General features: G+C 32.1%; 1 protein-coding gene across 1 annotated transcript; it reads right to left on the reverse strand.

Annotated features, from left to right (window-relative positions):
• Nucleotides 1-8,495: 8,495 nt before the first annotated feature.
• Nucleotides 8,496-9,101, reverse strand: LOC123895366. The gene has a single exon (XM_045945644.1). It carries the CDS (start codon nucleotides 9,099-9,101, stop codon nucleotides 8,496-8,498), a length of 606 nt encoding a protein of 201 aa, XP_045801600.1.
• Nucleotides 9,102-11,035: the final 1,934 nt, after the last annotated feature.

Below are 11,035 nucleotides of genomic sequence, written 5' to 3' on the forward strand. Positions count from 1 at the left end.
GTAGAATCTTCATCGCAAGTTATAGTAGCAACTTATGCATCTGCACGATTCTCTATAAAAATAACAAATTTTAACCACCCAATCTTCTCTAAGCAATTTGAGAATCCTTTGCAAAATATGGGAGTATTTTTATTTTATTTTTTTATAACCCTCTGGTTCCTAGGGGAAGAGACCCTAGTAGTCTAGAGTTCGGCCGCGATGTAAGTAAAGTCTGGCCAAGAAATTGTTCCACCCAGGAATCGAACCCGGTTCTCCCAAAATTTGTCCTTTTTGGTGAAGCTCATCAACCGCTTGAGCTCAATGACTTGATTAATATGAGAGAATTTTTTTTAGGTTTGATCTAGTGGTGAGAAATTTGCGTAGGTCCTGGGTTCGATCCACAGTTTATTGTAAACCAAAAAATATGGGAGTATTTTTGTTCATAATGAAAACAATTCTTTTGACAAATGTGTATTCACTAGTAGAAATATGACTTATTACTAAAGGGTTTTACATCCGTGGAAGCGATATCAGATGTGAAAGGTAATATGGAGTACGGTTTACATCTGGTTTCGATTTTGCTTGAAGCAGAAAATATATAGACACAACGTTTTACATCTGGCATAATATCCCCGGATGCAAAAATAAACACGGTGGCAATCTTGTAATTATGGTGAAAATTGTCTAAAATAATTTTTCAAGGGATTGAATAGCTGTCTTCACTTTCTCACTCTCACTCATACGTAGCCTCTCACTCAATATCACGAACCCTAGCCTCCATCACTCTTGAACTCGAACTCGCTCATATTCCTCTCACTCTCACGCTCATCACTCTCACTCAAACCCTCACGTTCCCTTTCAGTACTGAATCAAGCCTCACGAACCCTAAACTCACCAAAATGCAAATTACATGAATTGAAGCTCTCTTTCGTCACGAATTGAAGCTCTCTCTCGTTTCCTCTCCATCTGACTGAAACGCAAACAGGTATAGAGATTTTAGTTCTTAGTTTCTCAATTTCTATTCTTAAAATTATGTTATGTTTGTGTTCTTAGTTTAGAACTCTGCAGATCTGTTTTTGTTCTATTTTTATTAAACTAAAATTTCTGTTTTGTTTAAGTTTAGGTTAATTGGAAGAATTTTCATATATCAATTAACAAATATAACTAAGAAGAATTTCTGTTTAGTTTAGAATTTCTGTTTATATTTGTTACTGTATGGTTTTGGTTTTAAAATTTTTGTTTAGTTTAAGTTTAAGTTAATCTGTGAAAAAATTATGTTCTATTTCACATTGGTTAATTGGAAGAATTTTCAACACAATTATGGTATGGATTCTTCATAGTTATATTTGTTTTAAGGTGTTAAACTTGGCTGTAGTTGTTGGCTTATCGTTAAAACAATTCTTCAATTATATTAGTGCACTAACGATTTTACTCTCTTTGTTTGTATCAATAGCGTGAAAGTTCCACTTGCTTTAACTATATAAAAGAGTTGTAGGATGAAATAGAATCTAAGGGTCAAACAAGTGGTTCGGATAAGCTGGTGTGTGCATTGGTTTGGTCTTTTTCCAGTTGCGGCTGCTGGTGTTTTTGGCCTATGGTACTTGTTTTTATGTGCTTTCGTGCTCTGTTCTTGACTGATTGGATTCTTAGTTTATGTTATTCTTGAAGGCCTGCTTTGGTTTGGGTTTCCTGGCGTCTGTCTTTTGAATTTTGGCTCTCTTGTTTGTGGTTCTGTATCTGTTATTGCTGCTGGTAGTTTGGGTAAGGTGATGGTTTTTGGGACTTGTAGCTTTTTAGTTTTTAGTACCAGCTGTTATTTCATGGTTTCTTACTTCTTGATTTTTATTTTTATTTGCATTTGTTCCTGTGATTTCTTTTGTAAGTTTTTGCTTTTGATTGATTTTGGTGTTGATTCATGACTTTACCAGTTATGTTAAATTAGGTGACAACAAGTTCATTGCTGATGAAGAGAATGCCACTTATAGCTGCTGCATTATTGGTCTCTTAACTTTCCTTAATATTGTATTTGTCATTTTAAATTTTTAAAGGTGATGGTTTATTTCAAATTGGTTGAAAGGTTCCTGTGTCCTTTGTTCATCATGATTATGCTTTATGTCTGTTATAATAATGACTATAATTCTTGTATGTACTACCATTTTCAACTTTTCTAGAATTGCATCAGTGTCGATGCACTGGAGTATGCTAACAAGGCCAAAAAAAGTTGCATGATGATGTTGAAAACATATGCTCAAATCCTTGTAGTTTATGAGGTTCACAATTGTTGCTCTAAACAAATTCTCTAGGTCCAAAAGTTACTGGTATGGAATTCTTCACATATAGATTGAATGGTAGATTTGTATTTGTTGGTTTTGGTATATGGTAACACATTCTTCATTATCCAATGATTTAATGTTGTAAATTTTTTTTGGTAAGGTTTTAATGTTGTAATTTTAAGTACAAGGTTCTAACTTCTAACCATAAATTAAGGATTGCAAATTCTAAAAGGTTCCTGTGAAGGGCATGTGATAAGTCATTTTACACAGTAAGAGAGCTTGAACTTGGTAAAAAGTGATTTATTATGCCCTGCTGTAGAAGTGATTGTAACTTGATAGTATTATTCATCATGCCGTTAAAAATGTATATACGCTATCAAATTACATGGTCTTATTTTTGGTTCCTTCCAAGATGATTCAAATTTTGTTCTCTTAAATTAAATGAGCCAATTTCATTTATAGTCCTTGTTATTAGAATGCCCAATTTCATTTAGAGTCCTTGTATGTAGACTTAGAAATTTAGAGTCGCCAGTCTCATTTCAAAAGGTGGGTAAACAATACATACAAAATCAGTTGCGTGATCTAAACAAAGTGTGCTACTTAGCACCACATCTTTGGGAGTAAGTATATATATATTTATAGCTTATGTCATTGATAAGCTACATGTATTTTCTTATTTATTTTTATAGCATAGTCACTAATAATTGTTCTTTCATGTGTACAATGGGCATTGGCAATTAATACTTATGTGTCCTAAGGACAATGTAATAGTTTGCCTTTGTTCATTACACCATAAGATACCTGAAGCAGCGAAGAGTCTTTTTACAAAGTAAGTTATTATTTTATTTAGTTTGCCTTTAGTTTGCCTTTGTTCATCCACTTACTGCCTATTAAAGCATTGTTGATTTTTAAATTTTTGTAGTGCTTTTAAAGTTCATCAATTAGCAACATTTGATAATAGAAAGAAGGCTTCATGGATTTTTCCCAAAGTAAGTGTGGCGTAAATTTTAATATTTATTTACGTTCATAACACATGATGATTGATTCGTATTGACATTGTCTCTGCTAGTATTACAAAGAATTGGATGGAGGTATCGTATTTTTCTTTATCGACATTGTCTCTGCTAAGGTTGTATTTTTCTATGTAATGAATTTGTATTTTTCTATGAGACTCATAGTTTAGTGCATTTAGCTAAGTAGTTAATCACAGTTGTATACTTAGTAGTGAATGAATGATGATAGGAAGACATTTGTATACTTAGTAGTGAATGAATGATGATAGGCTGCTGTGCATTTCTATTTTGGCACCTTTTTTGGCTCCAGCAGCTGGTGTATTTTTGTGTTTAGGCTGCCTGTTTTAATTTTGGGCATGGGGGCGTGTATGGTGAGAACGTCCTTTGCTTATAAATAAGCCCATGTTTAGGCCTTATCTCTTAATACTTAATTGTTGATGTTGACTTAGTAATTTGTTGTTCTTGAGCATCTACTATAAACTTCACTAAATGGCTATGCTAGTTGTTGCTTACGTGATTCACTAACTAGAAAGGGGTCAAACAGTGTGCTATTCACAATTGCTTTTGCATTTAGCTGCTATGCTAGTTGTTGCTTACGTGATTCACTAACTAGAAAGGGGTCAAACAGTGTGATATTCACAATTGCTTTTGCATTTAGCTGCTGTTTGGATAAATGATTAATTTACCATACATTAATTAACATATTGTAGTTATTTACATATGAATTAAGTTATTTAGATATTGTAGGTGTTCAATGATCCCACAACATTAACAGAGGAGCTGTATGATTTGCGAGACCGCTGGGCAAGTTGTTTTCTTGACCTATATAATCCCGAGGTAGATTATGATGATGCCGACGAGAAAGATTAGGAGCTAGCTAGGTTTGTGTGAAGTTACTATGGACTAGTTATGATGATGTTTTAATTTGTATTTTGGATGGATTAGTATTAATTATTATGATGTTTTGTATATTTTTTTTTTTATAACATGATGTTTTGTATTTTGGATTACAATGTGGTTGTACTTTAATGACATTATTACTATATACTATATGTTGAATGTTGAATTTGGCTATGGAGGTTGAATGTTAAATTTTAGTATTATGTTCGTGATGTAAGCTATGTTATATTGTTGACATTGTGGGTTAGATTTTTTTAATAAAAAAAAGAGGATTTAAAATATATAAAAAAACGCAGGTTTTTCAAAAAAAAAAAAAAAGTTATGATTTCACATTTGGTGGACTTGGTCAGATGTAAAAGGTCCAATTTAATTTTTTTAAAAAATAATATTTGATTTTCGCCTTGGTCAGAGGTAAAAAGTGTGTTTTTACATCTGACTACGACAGATGTAAAGCGTGTATACTTACTAAGCCTCGTGCACCTACATCTGACATTTTTCAGATATAAAAAAGCTTTTTTCTACTAGTGATTGATTGTTTTATACTCCAATAGATAAAAAGAAATTAACTGGTTCACAAATTATAGTTCAACCAATAAAAACATTAAAATTATTAAATTGAATGTGATAATTAAAGTTCAAATTTCAATACTTTGACAACAATAGTTCAAATTTGAATTTCTAACGAGTTACTATTTTTTCTATCTAACTTTTTTTTTTTCTTATTTTTTTATAAAAGGAATAATAATAAGAAGAGCGATTTGTATGTATCAATGTATCAACGATATTTTGATGCTGGCATCTCATTGTCACTCCCTGCCACTAGTTCCCATTCCCAACCTAACTAATTGCCATTTGTTGCATTCCATTAACACCGTTTCAATTCTTATTAAGCAAAGCATTTATAATTTATTATATCAACATATGTTGTGAATTTTCCTCTGCCAAACTTAAAAATAAAAATAAAAAGGGAAAACGTGGCTTGAATACACTTTATTAATGTTTGTACAACGACAAGTTTTGAAAATAATTAATTAATTAAGGAACGGATTAACAGACCAGGTCAATTAAATGACTTTTCAAGGTCGTCCTTCTCAACTTCGTTGTACTCCTATTACTCCCATTTGTTATGACTAGACTTTTGACATGTGCACGCACGGATCTGATAGATATAATATGTAACATTAGAAAATACGGCATAAATTTTTTAATATTAAAATGTATATGAAAAATTGGAGTAACATCGATTATTACTTCAACAATAAATTTGGATAAATTTTCATACAACATAAATTATGATATATTACGAAACATTTCCTTATAAAACATATTAGGATGCGGGATACATGCAGGTTTGGTTTCCACCGTAGACAAATTAAATTTTTTCTAATATAAAATTGCAATAAAAAGAGAGGGAAAATAATTATATTTAGGGTTAGTTTATCGGAATAAGCTTGGAATATACTCCCTCCGGTCCTTATTATAAGAAACACTTTGACAAAATCACACAGACCAAGGAAGATAAATTTTCTCATTAATAATTCTAACATTTTATGTTATATTCCAAAACTAACCTTTGACTAGCATGGGAAATAGACTTCTCTAATTAATGCACTAGCATTATAATGAATTATTTGATTGTATTTAATAAGGGTACAAATGGAATTGTGTCAAAGTGTTTCTTATAAAAAGGACCAAATAAAAATTTCAAAGTGTTTCTTATAAAAAGGACCGGAGGGAGTAAGAGATAAGAAAAGATTATAAATGCATTTAATATTAAGTTAACATATTCGGATTTTTAACTTTAATCACAATTTAAACACATGCTCTAGTGGTTGAAAAACTTTATTGTAAGCAAATTATGCGGGTTTGATTTCCACGGTAGACAAATTAATTTTTTTTTTTTATGTAAAACTGCAATAAAAATAGAGTGAAAATGATTAGATTTAGGGTTAGCTTATCGAAATAAGCTTAGAATATAAGAGATCTTTCTTTTTGTCTAGGTTTAGTCCAAGAATAAAGAAATCCAAATAAGGGCTTTAGCCCCTACAAATTTAAAAAATTTACTATCAAAAAAAATCCCTCATAAGTTATAAGCTTATTAGTTTATAGTATAAAAAAGTCTAAAAAACAAATAAAAACCTATGATTTTATTTTTGTAAAAAATGAGACAACAACTTTGTAATTTTTCAAGAATTTAAGAAACTATATAACCTTCGAATTTTTATGCATCAAAACTAGAATTAATAAAATCTTATTTTATTTATCAATAAAGATTAAATGTATTGGTTTTATCATTAATTGAAAAATAAAAAAGTCACTCAAGAATTTATCTATGCTAAAAATCGTAGGTTTGATTCTCATCTTCATTATAAACCAAAACAAAAAAAAAATAAATAAAACTTATTATGATAATTTAACAAATGATTTTGTTTCAAAAGTTAAAATTAAAATAAAATTATTTTAATAAAATATTAATTTTTAAGCAAAATGTCTCACTTTAAAATTTGCTTTAGTTCTCCCTTAGTGTTGAGCCGACTGTGTTTTTGTCATATATTGTAGTCATTTTTTTCCTAGTATTTTATTTTTCTACTATGTACAAAGATTGAACGTGTCTTATGTAACTCATGAAATTGTAAACATTAATCAATTAAAATATGCTTTTGTTTTATTTATTTATTTGAAAATGCTAATAAATGTTCTTGCAAGTTGCAACACTAATTAGAGAAACAAATATAATAAAAATATTTTAAAATTTGGGCAATCAAACTTTTAAATATATATATTTTCAATATAAAATTTATTTTTATATTATTATTTTTATCAAAACTTATTAATTTTTTTTTGCGACTTATTTTATACATATTTATTTAAATGTGTATATATGTACACTTGCTATAGGGATGACAATGGATAGGATATGGGTAAGGTACTATAGTACCTATTCCCATATCCGCGGTTTGAAAAAATATCCGTACTCATCCCCATACCCGCGTGGGTAACAATCTTTGTACTCGTCCCCATACCATATGGGTACTTAAGTACTCATATCCGTAATCGTTACCCGCATTTTTGCTAAAAATAAATTGATCAATTATAAAATATCACATCGCTTTAATATAATTAATTTTTTAAAAAAGATTTTAATGTTGACTCATAAAAATTATAAACAAAATTTTTACTAACCACATGTTAAAGTTCATTTTTTTTTTGACATATTCACATTGTGTTTATATTATGTTATAAATAAATATTTTTATTAAAAATGTGTAATAGTTTAATAGTGTTGCATTTTTTTAAATTTATAAATATGTTATATATATATATATATTATGTGGGTATGGGGCGGGGTGGGTACTAAGGTACCCGCACCCATACCCGTTTATTTTTGCGGGTACCCATACTCGTGTCCGTACTCAAAATGCGGGTTTTTATCCTACTAGTTACGAGTATTTTTTGCGAGTCCCCACTGGGTACGGGTCAAATTGTCATCCCTAACTTGCTAAGGTGGATAATTGTGGTAAGGTTCCAAAATAGTGTTTATTAATTTTTTATATTAAATACTACAGGTGGAAATTTAAAATTCTCTACATCATGTACCAAAAAAAAAATCTCTACATCAATAGAGTATCATTATTTATTCAAATAAAATGTGTATCGAAATTTCACCTGGATTTTTTAGCCATTAAATTATTTGACTTAAAAAAATTATATCGAAGTGCCCCAAAATATTAGTTAGGATTCTCTCCATTTCTCATTCTTTCTATTTCCTTTATTATTATATAGTTTTGGGAATATAAATATAAAAATATGATATTAAATAAGTCCAAATACTTTTTATACACTAAAAAAACATTTAAAAACTTTGATAATGAAAAAAATAAAAATAATAAAAAATGAAGAGAATCTCAGTTCCCAAAATACTATTGCAATGTGATGGCATTGGCATATTCGCATGAAGGATGCAAAGTTGCTGGTAGACCTACCGACATACCATATTGGGTATCGTATCGCTATTGGCAGCCATTCTGGAAATGGAAAGGTACTTAATTAAGGCGTGTAAAATGCAAAATTCATCAATCAACAATACTCCTACCTTACTAGTAACTTATTTCAGTTGGTGGGTTCCATCTTGATAATCATATTTTAACTGAAAATTTTAAAGATGTGGTGCTATTGTACAAATCAGAATATCCTCTTCAACTAACTGAAAACATCTACTACGTATTTTTAGGGACTAGGACATTAATAAGTCTGCAGTTTCGCAAAATAATCAATCGCAATTTTTTTTTTTATATAAGCAAACAATGTATTAATAAGAAGTACTCAATCCTTATAATATAAAGAGAGATATTGAAAACCTCAAATGCTTTGTAAACAGCAAAGAGGGTTCATACACCCAATTGTGATACAAATAACCTGATTTGCGCCCTGCTCTACCACTAAACCAAAGCCAAGAGACAAATTTAATTTGATCAAGCAAACCAGAAAAATCAGCAAAGTCACCTCTAAATACAATGTTATTTCTCAAACGCCATAAGCACCAAGTTGTCGCCAACCAAATTAAATGTTTCACTTTCCAACCTTTCTTGGATTTGACAAGAGACCCAAATAACGTAAAGTGATGCCTACCTCCAACCTGAAAGGATGCTTCAACACCCATCCATGTAAAAACTTGCTTCCATAACTCAATAGCCTTGCCGCAACTAAATAAAAGATGATGACTAGTCTCGACTGCTTGAAAGCAGAAAACACAAGGTAAATCATGAGGGTTAGATAAAATACCTTTGGAAGCGAGAGCTGCCCGAGTAGGCAACTTGTCTAGTAATAAACGCCAGCCAAAAACTCCCACTTTTGATGGAATGTCATTCTTCCACATAGTGAGTAAGGCTTCCAGCAAATCAGAATCAATAGAAATCGGATCATAAAGATTTTGCATTAAACAATACGCATACTTAACGCTAAACATTCGTGTAGATTCAGGAATCCAACGCCATCGGTCCGTTGAACCCGCTTGCAGCACCACTCCACTCCAAATAAGAGATTTTCCAATTCATCCTTCTCCTGCTGTTCAACTTGCGATAATGACAATAACCACTCTTGCTGCCAATTCAAATGGAAATTGCCTGACTGAATTAAGTCGGAAACTACACAATCTTTAAACTGCACTTTGTCAAATAAACAGGGAAATAAGTTCTTTAAGGGAGCAGCCCCGTACCATTTCTCTTTCCAAAAACTTATAGAGTTACCGTTACCCAACACGCTGCTGACTTGTGTCGGAAACCAACAATCACCATCCTTCCCACCAACGCTCACAACGTCTCTCCACCAAAGGGAGTCCTTATGACCCGTTACAACAGAATCCCAACTTAAAAATTTGATTGAAAGAGGCCCATACCTGAAATTTAAAAGATCAAACCAAATTGCGTCTTTGTCGATAATGCACCTCCACTTCCATTTACACAACAAAGCCAAATTGAAATGTTCTAAACTTTTAACACCTAATCCGCCCTTATCTTTGGGTAAACACACCTGAGACCATTTAACCCAACAAATCTTTTTATCCTCCTTTCCTCCACCCCAAAGAAAATTCCGCTGAATCCTCTCCAACTGATGAATGATACAGCGAGGTGCCTTGAAAAATGAAAAAGAATATAGCGGAAGACTTGACAACACAGAATTAATCAACGTCACCCTACCTCCAATCGAAAGATTCCGAGCGTTCCAACTGGACAGCCGCTTCGACATAGATTCAACTATAGGTTTCCAAGTCGCCTGCCTCCTAGGATTTGCTCCCACGGGTAAGCCCAAAAATTTAAATGGGATAGAATCAGATTTGCAGTCTAAAAAAGTTGATGCAGCAGCAAGAAAGTTGGAATCAACATTAATCCCATAAATTTTGCTTTTAACAAAGTTTATCTTCAACCCCGAAACCAACTCAAAGCCTCTCAATATAGACTTCATAGTGCAGACATTATCCCAAGAACATTCGCCCATCAAGATTGTGTCATCGACAAACTGTAATAATTCGAAACCAATTGAATCAGATACTTTGTAACCAATAAACTTTCCAATTTCCACTGCCTTTTTAACCATTCAGTTAAACCTTCGGCTGCAAGCAAAAACAAAAATGGAGAAAGTGGATCGCCTTGCCTCAGACCCTTGCCAACCGTGAAATCCTGTGAAGGACTACCATTAACCAAGACTGACATCGAACTATTAAAGATGCACGCTCTCATCCAACTCATCCACTTTTCTGTGAAACCCATCTTCACCATCATACGTTCCAGATAATTCCAGTTAATAGTATCGTATGCACGCTTAAAATCCACTTTAAAAAACAAACAACAATCTTTTCTACGTTTGGCTAAATCAATAATTTCATTGAGGACCACTACACCATCCAAAATCTGCCTTCCTGGGATAAAAGCTGTCTGACAATTTGAAATGAGCTTACCCATCATATTCTTCAATCTTCCGGCCAACAGTTTAGATAAGAGTTTATAAAGAATACCAATCAAGCAGATGGGTCGATAATCAGATAATTGTTGAGGATGGTCTTTCTTAGGAATAAGAGCTAGAAACGATGCGGTGATAGCTTTTGGTAAGACTGCATTATGATGAAATTCATACAAAAATTCCATCACATCGAATTTCAACGTGGACCAACACTTCTTTAAGAAGTTAAAGTTGAAACCATCCGGCCCGGGGCTCTTATTGCCATCGCAACTCCACACCACATCTCTAACTTCTTCTTCCGAAAAAGGTTGCATCAAAAGTTCATTGTCATCTGCCGATAAAACATTAAAATCAATACCATGGACAAAAGGTCTGTTGTGCCAATCTTCAGTGAAGTTTCGTGCAAAATAATTC

The sequence above is a fragment of the Trifolium pratense genome, linkage group LG1 (assembly GCF_020283565.1).
Source record: "Trifolium pratense cultivar HEN17-A07 linkage group LG1, ARS_RC_1.1, whole genome shotgun sequence".
In the NCBI taxonomy this organism is placed as follows: domain Eukaryota; kingdom Viridiplantae; phylum Streptophyta; class Magnoliopsida; order Fabales; family Fabaceae; genus Trifolium; species Trifolium pratense.